At 46.6% G+C, this 15,668-nt stretch overlaps 2 protein-coding genes across 6 annotated transcripts in view; one reads left to right on the top strand and one right to left on the bottom strand.

Annotated features, from left to right (window-relative positions):
- Positions 1–9,812, top strand: part of SAMD4A (sterile alpha motif domain containing 4A) — a 188,955-nt gene extending 179,143 nt beyond the window's left edge. For 3 of the 5 annotated variants that reach the window (XM_061612518.1, XM_061612516.1, XM_061612519.1), the window contains 4 exons: positions 2,811–2,937; positions 4,491–4,574; positions 5,625–5,924; positions 8,392–9,812. In XM_061612518.1, coding sequence (XP_061468502.1) covers positions 2,811–2,937; positions 4,491–4,574; positions 5,625–5,884 — 471 coding nt within the window. In that variant the 3' untranslated portion in view covers positions 5,885–5,924; positions 8,392–9,812. The remainder of the gene's footprint in view (positions 1–2,810; positions 2,938–4,490; positions 4,575–5,624; positions 5,925–8,391) is intronic. The other 2 variants (XM_061612520.1, XM_061612517.1) reach the window with 1 other exon arrangement.
- The window catches only part of GMFB (glia maturation factor beta), a 510,168-nt gene that overhangs the window by 250,097 nt on the left and 244,403 nt on the right, over positions 1–15,668 (bottom strand). The window lies entirely within an intron of this gene.

Raw genomic sequence — 15,668 nt, 5'->3', positions numbered from 1 at the left:
GTTTTCACTCTCTTCTATGCTGTAAAGAAGGCCTGTATAGGGGGCAAGGAGAAGGGAGGGAGCAGAGCTTGGAAAAGTTACTTTTTTGAACTACAAGTCCCATCAGCCCAATCCAGTGGCCATGCTGGCTGGGACTGATGGGAGTTGTAGTTCAAAAAAGTAACTTTTCCAAGCTCTGGCGAGGGAGGGAATGCTTTGAGGATAGGAGAGAAAGGACTTGGGGTGGGGAGTGGTGTTTTCAGGCACATGCATTTTTTTTTTTTTTAAAGTGCCGTGTTTAGAAAGTTAAAACACAGGACACTTCCAAGCGGTTGCTGTTTTCGGATGGGATTCAATAACATATTGAAATGCAGATTCAGGTTCTGCAGTTACAGCTGATTGGGAGGTCTTGCACAACCAACCCACTTCCCAAAAAGATCAGAGTTTTTGCAATAAGGAAAGCGATGGCAAAATGGCACTGGAAAGTGTGGAAATAACACTTGATTTGACGCAGCAGCATCTCACCGCCCTGCAAACAAATGAGACTGAGTGCTCATTTAATAGCTAATGTTGGCTAATCTCCCTGCAAACAAATCAAGGTTTCAGATGGGACAATCCCACCCCTACCTGGAGATGCTGCCAGAGACTGAAACTGGGATCTCCTGCACACAAAGCAGGCGCTCTAACACTGAGCCACTGCCCTTCCCCAATGATGGTAGCACCACTAGCGGTACTTCTCTGGCGACCTCCAGGTGGCTGCCATTGTAGTTGCCCAAGAGCGAGGCATTGTGGGTAATTACAATGGCAGCTACTCAGTGCTGATTAGACGAACAGTAACTGCAAAAGCTAAATTAGAAGCTAAAATGAGGAAACTGAGGTTATCATACTTTGGACACATCATGAGAAGACATGATTCACTAGAAAAGACAATAATGCTGGGAAAAACAGAAGGGAGGAGAAAAAGAGGAAGGCCAAACAAGAGATGGATTGATTCCATCAAGGAAGCCACAGACCTGAACTTACAGGATCTGAACAGGGTGGTTCACGACAGATGCTCTTGGAGGTCACTGATTCATCGGGTTGCCATAAGTCGTAGTCAACTTGGAGGCACATAACAACAACTGCAAAAAACATTAGGGCAGCCCACTGCCTGTGGATGCTTCCTGCAGGCACCAGGCCTGATTACATATCTGTACTGTTTCATTGCTGTACATTGCCCTGATAGTTTATGAAAAGGCGATATATAAATCCTTTCATTAATAAACAAACAAGCATCACCTAAGGCGCACTCCTTTTCCACAGAATCCATTTCTACACCAGTTTATCGAAAGCACCATAGGAACTAGGCCCATCTAGCTCAGTATTGTCTACACTGACTGGCAGTGGCTCTCCATAGTTTCAAACAGATCTTTCCCAGCCCTGCCTGGAGATGCCAGAGATTGAATCTGGGACCTTCTCCATGCAAAGCAGGTGCTCACTATAGAGTTACGGCCCCTCCCCAGAGTCGATTGTTTATTTATTTAACAAAATTTATATACCGCTTGAATGTATAGACCTCTAAGCAGTTTACAAAAAAACATGAAAATTATTAAACAGTTAAGAACAAGTAATTAAAAACTCATTTAAAACAAATAAAACAGCTACTAAAAAGATTAAAACAGATCAGAATCTGTGCGTCTGGAAAGGCTTACCTAAACAAGAAAGCTTCCAGGAGACAGCTAAAAGAATATAGTGAAGGCCCCTGCCTGATGTCAGTAAGCAGGGGGTTCCAAAGAATAGGTGCCACACCTACAAGGTGCTTACAAGTGCAGAACAACATTATGTGGCACTTGTAACAGGGCCTGTTCCACTGAGCGAAGTGCTTGAGTCGGCATATATGGGGCAATGCAGTCTCCCAAGTAAACTGGTCCCAAGCTCTTAAGAATTAGGAACACCTTGAAGGCCCGGTACCAAATTGGCAACCTGTGCAGATCTCTGAGCAGAGGTGTTATATGCTGAGAGGGTCTCACCCCTGTCAGCAATCTGGCTGCATCATTCTGCATTAACTGCAGATTCCGGGTCAAGCACAAGGGAAAACCCCACATGGAGTGCACTGCAGGAATCCAGTCTTGAAATCTTCACTGCCTGAACTACTGTGGGCATACTCCCATTATAACGAAGAGCCTTGGAGATGCTCTTGCCAAGTAACAAAATGTGAGAACCCCTGACTTAGAATGGCTGCTCCTCACTGCATACGCCACACTGATACATTTCCAGTGTGACCCGGTGTGCCGTATCATGTAATTTCCTGATGCCTTCCTGATCTCTAGCATGATAGGTTCTGCAACACACAGAGCCGGAAGGAATATAAATTATATTTATAATAAATGTGAACTTTCCTAATTCACGCTTTCTGAAAAACATAGCCATTCTTCAAAATGCACCCTTCTCCAAATTTTGCACTGCATTTCCCCAGCCGAGTAATGAGTACAAAATGAATGTGTGAGTGAAAATAAAATACACAAACACATTTATAAAGGGTAAATTGCTTTGCAAAAATGTGTATATTAGGCAAAATTGCATACAAAAATGTCTGTGGTAGGAGAAATTTGCACCAAAACGCTGATAAATTTTCATGAGGACTTCAGTTTTTTTATATATATTTATTTATTTAAATCTGCAATCTGGTTTGGAAATGTGGAGAACTGAAGCTGAGACTGGAAAAATGAAACGCTGAGAGAAACTGAGCCAAACAGCTTCTCCCCTCCCTACTTTTACCTTCGCCTCCCTCCCTGTCTGCATTTGTGGCTTGCTTTGCCTTCATGACGCGCACTCTGCCTTCTGCCTTGTAGAACCTTTGGTTTGCAAACCCTGGAGGGAGCAACAGCATGCCCAGCCGGACTCACAGCTCAGTGCAGAGGACGCGCTCGTTGCCAGTCCACACCTCTCCACAGACCATGCTTATGTTTCAGCAGCCAGGTAGGCCAAAGGCATTTTCTTCCTTTTATCAGTCATCACCCTCTCTCTCGTCTCCCTAAGCAGACGATGGATGTTTGGCAAGCAGAACAGAGGAAGCTGCATTATACCAAGTCAGACCATTGGTCCATTCAGCTCAGTACTGTCTACACTGACTGGCAGCAGCTCTCCAGCCCTACCGGGAGATGTCGGGGATTGAACCTGGGACCTTCTGCATGCAAGTCATGTTATGCACATGGAGAGTAACTTAGTGGTCTGAGCTGTGTGTGCCAGTGTGTGTATTTACCTAAGTAGCAAGCTTTTGCCCTGCATTTAGACCACTGAGACTTAAGACTCAGTGGAGTGGGGCAGGGGGGCGGGACATTCAATCCTTTTCTTCAGAGCATTGAAAGTGCGAGTGTATTAATTTAATCCATTCATCCTCTGGGGACATCAAGGCCAGAAGGAGAGCCCTTGCTGCTGAACTAATTCTTGAAGATTTAACCGATTCATGTCAAAACAAGAAATATAGGATATGTGGCTTTGACTTGTTTTTAAATAACGATATTTTTTCTGTTTTGCTATATTAATTATTATGATAATTTGTGTTAATTTGCTGTTACCTTCTTTGGGCTTCCCTTGGGGAGGGAAAGAGGGATATAAACATGTATTTCTTTGTTTATTATTAGAATTATTAGCCGCTTGTTACTCGAAGGTCTCCAAGCGACTGATAACAAATGAAATTAAAAATCATTGCCCAAGGTGTGCACACTTGTTATTTCTGCCCCCACCCTCATCTTTGGCCAAACAGATTTTGAAGGGGTTTTGTTTTGTTTTTAAAGGAGTGCCAAAACCTCATTGACCTCTTCCTGAGGTGGTGGTTCATAGCACCTTCATCTTGCTTAAAAATCAGCTGTCTGCAGTCCAAAAAGAACAAATAATGGCGCTTTCAGACTGTCACTATTTTCAGGTGGGCTTTGATCACATGCCGGCAAATTCAGCAACTAAAGCGGATTGGGAGGGGCATAGAATCATAGAGTTGGAAGGGGCCTATAAGGCCATCAAGACCAACCCCTGGAATCCAACTTAAAGCATACCCGACAGGCGGCTGTCCAGCTGCCTCTTGAATGCCTCCAGTGTTGGAGAGCCCACCACCTCCCTAGGTCATTGGTCCCATTGTCATATACCTCTAACAATTAGGAAGTTTTTCCTGATGTTCAGCCGAAATCTGGCTTCCTGCAACTTGAGCCCATTGTTCCGTGTCTTGTGCAACAAATCTGCTTCTCTCAATGCTGAACTTTTTCTGATGGGGAAAGTGCATTGGAAAGCATGGGATAACACTTGCTTTGGCACAATAGTGTCTAATTTCCCTGCAAACAAATCAGAACGAACGCTCAGTAATGTCTGGAAGCATGCTGAGAGAACAGTCAGCCAGCCTAAAATGGAAAAATCAAAATCTTTTTCTCCAGGAAGAGTACGTTGTAGCCTGAAGTTGCTTCAAGTTACGGGAAATGCAATCAGCTGCACTAGAAATGCTTCATGTTTGCCTTGAAACGCGCTTCCCGTTGCTTTTTCAGAGTTCCAAGTACCGGTGACAGAACCTGACATCAATAACAGGCTGGAATCCTTGTGCCTCAGTATGACAGAACATGCCCTGGGGGGTAAGTACTACTTTCCCCCCCATTTCCATCTGGGCAGCCAATTACACATGATGCAAACTGAGGGGGTAGAATTCAGGACTCTCCACATCAGACTGCAGCTAGGGGATCTGAGTTGGGGGACAAGGGAACACACACGCGCGCACACAGAAACACACCCCTTTGGAGAAAGGCTGTAGCTCAGTGCTAGAGTCTCTGCTTTGCCTCCAGAAGGTCCCAGAATCAATCCCTGGCATCTCCAGGTACAACTGGAAAAGACTCCTTACCTGACAGCTGCTTAGACATTACTGAGCCAAGTGAACCAATGGTCTGACTCGGTAATAGGCAGCTTTCTGTGTTCCTCCCTGCATGCAGTAAACTAGCACACACCCTTTTCCCTGATGACTGAGTTTACTACATGCAGGGAGCTTTTCACATAGAGGAGTGTTCCAAAAACTAAAACAAGCAATCCCCATCCCCAGTTACAGCCTGAAGTGGCGCAGTTCAGCATTCATCCCCCTTGTTCAAAATGTGCAGAACAGCCTTGGCACAGAACCTCAATTCCCACTAGCCAATAAATAAAATCAGTGCTTGGAATAAACTGGTTCTGTTTAACAAAGTTCACTGAATTAGTTCAAAATTATCTGAACTACACCTGAAAGATAAATTGAACATGAATATGTAGACCTTTGAACAATTTTTAGTTCATCTTCAAGTTCATTCTCTTGCAGTTTTTTTAACTATTTAGAGTCTTTGGGCCGTTAAGCGTAACGATTATAATTGTTGGGGAGAATAAATTAAAGCATTCACATGCAGCTGTATGTGTGTGTTGACTTTTCTTAATTTATTAAGTATATGTTATATTTCAGCACAGCAGCTTGTAACATTCTGAATGCTGGGAAAAAATTGCTGAGAATCACTTGGATAAACTTGAATTGAATTGTGAACTCACGTGAACCGAACTAGCTAGTTTTATACAGGGGCAAACATGAACTGGAATGAGTTTCTTTTTGGACATGTTGAATTTACACTAGAACAAGTTCCTACAGCACTTCCATCTCTCATCTCCTTCAGTCGCTCCAGAAGGACACCATGGTCACTGGTGTCAAAAGCCGCCGAGAGGTCAAGGAGAACCAACAGAGTTACATTGCCCGTGCCCCTCTCCCGATAAAGGTCATCCATCAGGGCCACCGAGGCTGTTTCTGTGCCAGAACTGGGCCGGAAGCCAGCCTGGAATGGATCCAAGATCATCTGCTTCCTCCAAGCATGCCTGCAGCCAGCCGGCCACCACAACTGGCTACCCCTGTGATGGGCTGCAAAACGTCCCTTTTTAAAGGCCACGTCCCCCTATGGGAAATTTCTAGGAGGAAGGAAGTAAGTTCCTTTTTCAAAAAAGAAAAGCAAAAGTTTGAGGAATCCTTCCCCCCCCCCCAGTCAGATTAAAGTACAGCTCAAAACATCAGTTTTTCAGGCCAGGCGTAGGGAGCCTTTTTCAGGCCAGGGCCGCATTCCCTCATGGACAACCTTCTGGGGGCTGCATGCCAGTGGTGGGCATGGCCAGGAGCAAACATGGGTGGAGTAATGGGTGTGACTCTTTCCTTTATACAGTAGGGTGTGTTCCAAAAAAACCCAAAGAGGGCCAGAGCAAGGCCAGTGAGGGGTGCAGCCTAGGGAGATTCCTGAGGGCCAGAATGAAAGGCCTGCGGGCCACATTTGATCCCGGAGCCTGAGGTCCCCCACTCCCACCATAAACAATTAAACGCAGCATTTAACTACAGAATAAAACACTCATTAAAAGCAGCAGTCGCTAGAATCACAATTAAAAACAGGCTGAAATCAGAATTTTAGCTGAGGGGATAGAGAGGAAGGGGCAGGCACAAGTCTCCTGTTTGCATTACACCACCAAGTTAAGCCCAAATTAATTACAGACCAAATTAATGCCCAGAGATTTTCCTGCTTGTGCAGCCAGTGCAGCGCTTTCAGCACCGGAGGCGCATGGCCCCATCGGGCTGCTGCAGTCCCTGGCCTAGCAGCCGCATTCTGCACTAGCTGCAGCCTCTGACTGTCTCCAAGGGCAGCCCCACATACAGCACATTATGATAGTCCAGACAGGAAGTCATCAGAGCACGGAAAACTGAAGCCATGCTACCTCAGTCCCGGAATGCCCTACCTGGCAAATCAGCCTCAGCGGGGCATAAGCCCTTCTAAGATGACATCAGCTGCATTCTTGGGGGGGGGGAATCCTACTTGGTGCAGCTGCTTTAAAAGATTGTGGCCGAGACATTCCACGACAGGATCCTGTTCCCTGTCAGTTGTTTTCATTCAGTAATACTAGCCCATGGTTTCCCAATCGAGTTGCACTATAAATACCATTTTAAAGAGAAGGAGCAGGGGAACGGGTTGTTGGGTTTAAGTTCAGGTGTACGGGGTGCTTGTTTGCCCTCTCAAATTCTTTCTTTCTCTTTTTAAGTCTGAAAGGTCCCCAGGTGGACAGATTGAGGCTTCAGTGCCAGGCAATTCCCAGGGCGATTGGACATAACAGTGTTTAACAGGGAGAGCTGTAATGGCCAGCTTGGGAAGGTTTCTGTTTGCCGCCCTGGGCTCCTGCTGGAAGGAAGGGCGGGGTATAAATAAAATAATAAGTAAATAAAAATAAATAAGGGCCAGAGACAGTGAGAGGCTGAGTTGCCTGTGTGCCTAACAAAGCCTTCTGTGTGTGTCTCTCTCTCTCCGCCATGTGTGCCTGTGTAACTTAGAAGCTGCAGCAATACCAGCAGCCCCTAGAGGCATTTCCTGCTTCTCACCCATGGGCTAAATGGAGAGCATTCTGTGGCTTTTTGGGGAGGGAGCATCTCTCCACAACCACCCCTCTTTTGCCCTCCCCCTGTTTGTCTCCCCTCAAAGAGGGATATTGTAGAGCTGGAAAAGGTTTGGAAAACGGCAACCAAAATGAACAGGAGGGTGGAGTGGCTCCCCTGTGAGGAGAGGTCGCCACATTGTGGGCTTCTTGGTTTAGAGAAAAGGCGAGTCAGAGGGGACAGGATAGATGTGTGTAAAATGATGCACGGCATGGAGAAAGGAGATAGGCAAAAGGAAGTATTTCTTCACACAGAACGTAGCTAAGCTATGTAGTTTGGTGCTACAGAAGGCGCTGATGGCTTTAAAAGATGATTAGGCAAATGAGGCAATCCATGGCTAGTAGCCATGATGGTTAGGTTCTGCCTAGGGTTGCCAGGCTCAGGGCCTGAGACTGATCCTGTATCTTTAGGAGAAGAGAAAGTCAGCCAAGTGCAGGTGTTCTTGCAACACTGTAATGGGAAAAACCACACGGTGGAATTCTCCCTTCTGCCTGCACAACTTATACAGAAGACCTCGTGGTTGCCAGGCCCGGCCTCCAAGAGGTCTTCTGTATCTTTAAAAGTTGTGCAGGATGAAGGGAGAATTCCACCTTGTGGTTTTTCCCATTACAGTGTTGCAAGAACACCTGCACTTGGCTGACTTTCTCTTCTCCTAAAGATACAGGATCAGTCTCAAGCCAGGAACCTGGCAACCCTACTCTGATTCTGTTTCTCTCTGATATGTCACGAGGAGGTGAAGGAGAAGAGCAGACCTCAAGAGGTTTAAAGTCTGCCTTGTCATTAAGGGTGCATCCACACATGGACTGTAATGTGATCCATGTTGCTTGGCTTATGAGGAGGGAGGGGAAGTGGAGGAGAGTCATGGGTTGCATCCACCTCCCTGGGACAAAAATTGCTCCTGCGCAGGTAAGCCTTTATGTTAACAGCCAGCCTGCCGTTGTGGTTATGGCGCACAGCTTCTAATTGTGAACAAATCCTTTCAGATGGCGTTGACAGAACCTCAACGATCTAGAAGATAGACGCGTCTGCAGGGAGGGAGAGCACTGGCCCTGAGCAAATGTGGCTGCTGTGAAATTCGGCAACAAGCCCCTGGATGTGTTAAGGCTCCCTGGAGTTAATTTGCAACCTTTTTGTTGCTTCTCTCTCTCTCTCTCTCTCTCTCTGTCTCTCTCTCTCTCTCCCTCTCCCTCTCCCTCTCTCTCTCCCTCCCTCCCCTTCTCCTCCATCTCTTTTTACATTTTGTGAAAGGGCCACTTATCTTGCTGTTACGCATCATCAGAAACCGAACTGGGATTTGTCAGGTTTATTATGCACAAATGAACAGAGGAAATGTTTGGTGGGGAGCGTAAGAAATCGGAGGGCTTCATCAAAGGGGCAGGCATCCCAGTAGTATCTAAGAGCATCTACAGGCAGGCATTTTGGTAGCAAAATAATATGCATGAAGTCTCCACTAGGAAGTGGAGCGGGTTGGGGAGAGGGTGGCCGATGCAACTCCTCTTGTATGAAGCAAGAGACTTCTTAAAGTACATCACTGAAGCATGAGGAAGACGAAGAGAGTATCACATTAGCCATCTGTAAACATGAGCTGTATTTCACTGGCATTCAAACCACAATTTGCGCGGCAGTTATTTGTGCGGAGGGTGGAGTTGAGGAGATGGAAAGGAAATTAAAAAGGCCAACCAATTTCCCTTCAGTGATGGTCAAAAGAGTGGCTTTGGGATTTTGTGCAGTGTTTACAATGAAGGCAGGTAGAAAAAAGCATGTCAGATGTGCAGAGCACTCCACCTTCCTCCTCCTGCCATGTTAACTCAATGAAACGGTGGGGGTGGGCGAGCTGGACCCCCTGACCTGCCACCAGGGGCCATCACATGTAGCCAAGAGACTTGCTGCTTTGTGTCCTTGCCACTATCCCAGTCCCGGCTGCTGTGTTTCCTTAACAGTGGTAACTGCACATGAACTATCTTGGGAGGCGTGTGACAGCCAGGACAGGGGCACCAACACCTGGCAGAGCAGATGAACGGCAGGCACAGCAAGTGCGAGACGGGAGCAGGTCAAGGCCCTGTGGTCGTCTCAGAAATGTTTGTTGCTGCCTCTCCCTGTCATGAAGGAACTCATAAATGGTAACTGTGTGCGTGTGCGTGTGCACCTTATTACAGCAGGTTTATCTTTGAAAATAACTGCCAAGCTATTGCTTCTGTCGCTTCTAGAGGGCTCCTCAGGCACGTGTGTGACTTTTTCTTGGCTTTTTGAGCTGGGCCGGAACAGGAGGTCAAAGAAATGAATGAGAAATGTCGCAGAATTAGACAGAGCTACTGTATGTCTGAAGGAGTTGCAGAGAAGGTTATGTTTCTCTCGTGTGTGTGTGTGTGTGTGTGTGTGTGTGTGTGTGTGTGTGTGTGTGTGTGTGTAAAAAAGAGAGATAGAGGGAACATAAAAGATGTTGCATATGGATTTGTGATCTCACATCCTCAGAGCAAGTGGATGTCTTAAAGTTGTTTCTCTAGGGGCTTTCCTTGCTCTTGGCTTGGTACTGTAATGCAAAACTGAGAGGGTTGAGTAGCCAAGATCCAACCCCTTTGCCCCAAGTGCCGCCTGGCACTAGGTTTTCCCCAGTACACTTTGCGCATTGTGCTAATACTAGAGTGTTACGCGGGATGAAATTTCCAGTGTCGGATTGAAAGCAGCTGATTGGGTGACAGCAGCATGGTAGAGATAGCGGCGAATCCATTTGTACCCCCACATATCTATGGCACAAGCCCTAGTTGCTTGGCGTTGGTCGTCACCCAAGTGGATGTGTTCAATTGGGACCCGGAAGTGTTGGCCACACAGTGTGGAGAAAGGGTCCCTTTGGCTGTGAGTCCCCTCAGCTGACCTTACAATCCTCCATCTTCTCCTTGTGGGAGCCAAAGGATGTTCAGGAAGGGTTGCGCACCAGAGGTGCCCTTTGGGTATGGGATTGGATGCATTAGATCAGTACGTCGGAGCTCTCCTCAAAGGAAGAACCCCATATAGGGACAGGGGAGAAATTCACTTCACATTTGAAAGGAGCACCTACCTAATTAGCACTTTCCGAAACGAGGACTGGAACACAGACATCCTTCCAGATTTTCACTTCTCTGAATTTTGTACAAAAATCCACATACTGGAGTAAAAGCATCCATAAAAAGGGATTCATTAGTGAAAATAACATATTTTTAAAAATGCATTATTTGATGGGGAAATCGCGTCGCCTAATTCCATGCTTTGCAACCATCTCATTTGGTCTGGTGCCCATCGGGATGGGGAGGGCAAAAGGCAGAGAGGCCAACGGGAGGTGGAGACAGAGGCAACTAAATCTGATTTTGTCTCCCTCCATCTTCCTGCTGAGTTGCGCAGTGGCAGCACTGAGGCTGAGGATCGGACAGGCAGGGCTGCGTGCTGGACTGGTTGTAAAGAAAGAAGACGGGCAAGTGTGGGCTTGGCTGAAGGGCAACTGAAGTCAGCGGGGCACTGCCCAGTAACCCTCATGGACCAGCCTCCACCGGTAGCAGGGAAGGTACTGTGGTTGGAGTGGAGCAGCCTTTGCCAACCAGGTGCCCTCCAGATGTTTTGAACGACAACAGCAGTCCCATCAGCCGCAGCTGGCATGAGAGTTGTAGTCCCAAACAGGTGGAGGGCACCAGCTTGGCAAAAGCTGATGTAGACAGTAACTATGTCACAGATTCTTCCCACCTAACCTCAGGGTACCTTTGGAAGGAAGCCCTTACTTCCAAGGAAGCCTGCTTGGGACTGGGACCCTAGATACCCTTAACTTGGAAGACCCTTTGAAATTTGGGGGGGCGGCTGCCTTGCTCGCAAACGTGTTTTGGCTTGGAGTGCTGGCCATTCAAGTCAGTAAGAGCCCGGGTGAGGCAGAGATTCCATTTTTTCTTTTCCCTGCTCTGTGAGGTCGTGGAGCCGGAGGAGGAGGAAGTGGTGGTGTCATCTCAGGAGCGTAGAGCATGCCACGCAGGAGGGAAGGATAAACAGGGCAGCGCGAGGCAGCAGCCCCCTGTCTAAACAGGGCATCTGTTCTGCGGCATGTTTGTGCTGGAAGGCAGACACTGCCGCCTTTCTCTGGGCCTGGCAAACGAGGGTCGTGCGTGAGGCCAAGAGAGGAAAGAAGCCAGCGAGCCTGGCTCTCCTCATGCTATTGCAGGTGAGGTCAGTGCACAGGCGGGTCATGGAGGAAAAGGTTCAAAAGAAAACTGATCTGGTAGCGCGTGGCTTTCCAACACTGGCCATTTCATGTTCGTCGTTTTCCTCTGGTGCTGGGCCTGCCAGATTTCATACAGGCAAGTCCAGAATGCCTTTGAAAGCAGCCTCTGTGCAAACCTGCGAGGGATGTGAGGTCACGTTGGAGCAGTATGCGCATGGATGGAATCAATGTGGTTTGCTCGTGTTCTGTCTAAACAAGAAGCTGACGTGTAAGCGTTTTGCTCCTTGTGGCTACTTGGAATTGTCTAGAAAAGGCACCATAGACTGCCGCCCCCCAAAAAAGCAAGCTAAGAGAGTGTGACTACAGCCTCACGAACTCCATGCTTCATATCAATGTTTCTCTGCTGGCTTTGCAATTATGTGCTGTTGCCACCTACAGGAAGATAATAGCTTTAAAAAAGTGTGCAGCTCAAAAATCTGACATATTTTGGTGCATCACATCATACCAGCATATAGTGTAATACCTGATTATAAGGGCTCACCTAAACAGCACTTATTTGGGGGATCTGTGCACCATTTCAACACTTGTGATCATAGCAGTGCAGGAATGCACACCCTGCTTCAGCCACGCTGGCATTCCCCAATTCATCTGGCTAGCGGCTTTCTGCATTTCTTGATCCCTGTTCCTGCTGTGGTGGTTTCAGTGGAAGAAGAAACACCTCTGTGTCTTCTTCTCCAGGGATATTCCTTCAGGGCATCTGGTTGGCCACTGTGTGAACAGGATGCTTGACTAGATGGGCCTGATCCAGCAGCGCACTTATGTTAGTTCTTGGCTGTCTCCTTCAGTGCCAAGCAATGGCTATCTCTACACTGTGAACTGTAAAGTGGTGTGAAACCAATTTCATCATCATGGCTTCCCCCATGGAATCTTGGGAATTGTAGTTTTGAGAAGGTGCTCAGGAATCATTGTGATGGAGTATATACTGTAGGCTTAAACTGGTTTGAGACTGGTTTTAAGTGGGTGTGGTTCCCTTAACCCTCTTTCCAATCTTGCGGAGATGCTAAGCACCCACTTTTGTGTATCCTCAACTCCATCCCAGAAGTACAGTTGACAGGGCACACAGGTGGAAACCACAACAGTTTAAGCCAGGTGTGGGGGCCCTTTGGCCCTCCAAATGTTGCCAAACGACAATTCCCATCATCCCTGGACACTGGAGTTGTAGTTCAGCAATATCAGGAGGCCAAAGGTTTCCTGCACCTTGTTTAAGCCTACATGAAACTGGTTTCAGCATGGAGTGTAGATGTGCCCAAGGTGTGATACAGAAAGCCCCTGTCTTGTTAAGCATATGGTGTGCAAGTTAATTGCTTCCTACCCTTGCCTCCCTGCAATGTACCCATGACCCAGTGTAATCAGGAAGAATGGAAACTTTCTGAACCTGATCAAGGTTTATCTCTGTGCCAAACATTTGCTGTGACTTTTTAATACGCAGAGTGAAGTGGAGAGGAAGGGAAAAGGCTGCATCACAGCATCTACAACCATAATTTTGAGCCTCCAGAGACCTATGTAAATGCGTTTGAGATGCAGTATTTTGAAGACATTCATTTCGTTTTATTTTATTCTTAAAAGTGCCAAAATGCCATTTCTGTTTCATGTTTACCAGAATGCAAGAGGGGGCATATTTTGATTGCAGCAAAGGAGGAATATTGTAGTGGAGAGAAAAGGTTTTGGAAAGTGATGTTTTCTTTTGTTTTTTAAGGCCCTTGGGAAGAGATGCACAATCCGCCCAGCAGGTCTCTGGCGCAGGCTGCACTGCTGTGAAGGAGGGTTGCCTCTGTTCCATGCAGTGCAGCTTGCTCTGGAGAGCAGCCTGACCAGTGATGCTCAGCCTATCAATGGGGAGAGCACATGGGTCATCCAAGAGTATAAGAAACAGGCTGGACACCAAAGGAGAGAGAATGGCAGTTCTGAGTGTTTTTGGAGATCTACAAAACCTGTGTGGTGTTGCTTGTGCGGGAATCTCTGGATGCAAGGTGGGGGTAGAAAAGAGCGGCGTTCCTCAAAGTATTTAGAAATCTTTATTTATTCCTTTTGCTGAATATAGGAAAACAGAGGTTATCTGATTATTAAGATATATTATTTTGGATAAATATATGAACTATAACTTGCTATGGCTGGTAACCATGATAGAAATCCTGATATTAACAATCATATGCTTCATTCTTTTCCTTTGAATAAGAGATCATCTTTCCCACTGACTGTGTGCAGGTCCATTGTCTTTTAAGTTGTGTGCGTGTGTGTGCGTGTCGTTCTTGTCTAAGCAAAAGAGACTTCAGATGCATTTTTAGGGTATCCCACCCAAGTTCTCTTTTAGGTCCTGTATTGACTGCAGGTAGAGAACATGTTTAAGGGGGTGGGGGGAGAGCACCAGATGTATCTGAACTAAATTGAAATCTATTTATATATATTAAAAAAAAGTTGCATGCAGAAGGCCATGGAAGTCAAATGTTTAGTATCTTAAAATTTAAAAAGTGGCAGTGCCTTTCGTTTTTGTATTTACCCATTTATTGCCAAATGCAACCGTTTTATAATAAGCAATTATATACGATAGTGTCATAAACTGCAAAATATTTCACTATGTAGAAATGTGTGGGATTCTATTTTTTCTTCTTCCTCCTTGCTCTCATTGCAAGGGTGTGTAAGCTGCTTATCCCAGCCTACTCTCCCAGAGAGAACTTTTACTATGCGATTGATCACATACGAAATTTGTATTGCTGCTTGTCTTTTTAGTTGTTTGTGACTATCGTTGAATGGGGAACTGCAAAGAGATTCATGTAACAGGTTTGGGGTTGGTGGGGGTGGGGAGGAATTCTGAGGTTTCCACTACTTTCGCATTCATTTGGGGACAGTAGCCCCAATTCGGAAGAGGTCTGGGGAGGTCTCTTACTTCCTGCACTGTGATACTTTCTATACTGCTACATGAACCAATCCAGTATTTTTCCAAGTGCCCTTGGCTGTGTTTCACACCGTGGAAACAAACTGTGTAGACCACAGGGTGGCACAGGTCTGAGCACAGTTCCTTAGGCTGTCAGCTGGAATGGAAAGCGATTATATACAGAAAATGGCATGACTGGGAGATGATGGAAGGCAGCCACTGTTTGACGTGTTTCCATGTCCTTGCACAGTGAGGCTCTTGTTCATTCCCAAGAAGCTTGTGCAAGGGAGATTTCCCAGTGGAGCGTGACCCATGTTAATCAGCCATTTGGGGTTTCCCCCTCAGGCACCAAACTGTCTCAGGGTGGCCCTTGCTGCGTTAAGAACAAGCACACCGGAGACCTAGGTTACATCCACCCCATACATTTAAAGTACTCATAACAGCCATGGCTCTCCCACAAAGAATCCTGGGAACTGTAGTTTGCTATGGGTGCTGGGAATTGTTGTTCTGAGAAGGGTAAACTACAGTTCCCGGTATTCTTCCATGACTGTTAATAGTGCTATAAATGTGCTTTGCATCTATGGTGTGAACATGACCCTAAATGAGCTCGGTCAATGGATTCAACAGGATTTGGGATAGTTTGCCATGCCTGTCAAAACAGGGCCCATACATACATTTTCCTGGCAGGCCTGACTGTTTAATTCAAGTCTTGCGAACACGCCAGTTGGTTCCAAGCCCTTGGTGGTCAAGATGGCCGCTGTATATGCCTGTCATCGAGCCGTTTGTTTTGATAGCAGGGATCCACGCCGCAGCCTCCTTAGACTCTCCAAAATCTTGGGCTTTGGCAGTGCCTTTTTCGCCTCTCTGTCCTTTTCTCCTGGGCGGGGCCAAGAACAAATGACACGGAGGAAACCAAGCCTTTCTATTGAGGTGTCATTCAGTGCCCCCTTTGTGCAGCTTATCCAGGATGCAGTCTAGCCATTTTCCTTTTTTTTTTCATCCTGAGATCACAGAGGGAATTGGGATGGGAGAGGGGGAGGGGGGGCGTTCTGTCCCCTGCTCTCTGAATCAATCCTGTGGCAAATGATGTACAGACCCATAGGCAGTTCGGATAGCGGAATCAGTGTTCTGCATAGAGCCCACATTTCAAG

The sequence above is a fragment of the Rhineura floridana genome, chromosome 2 (assembly GCF_030035675.1).
Source record: "Rhineura floridana isolate rRhiFlo1 chromosome 2, rRhiFlo1.hap2, whole genome shotgun sequence".
NCBI classification, from domain to species: Eukaryota; Metazoa; Chordata; class Lepidosauria; order Squamata; family Rhineuridae; genus Rhineura; species Rhineura floridana.
Note: the sequence above shows the minus strand (reverse complement) of the source record. Positions and strands in the feature narration are given on the sequence as shown.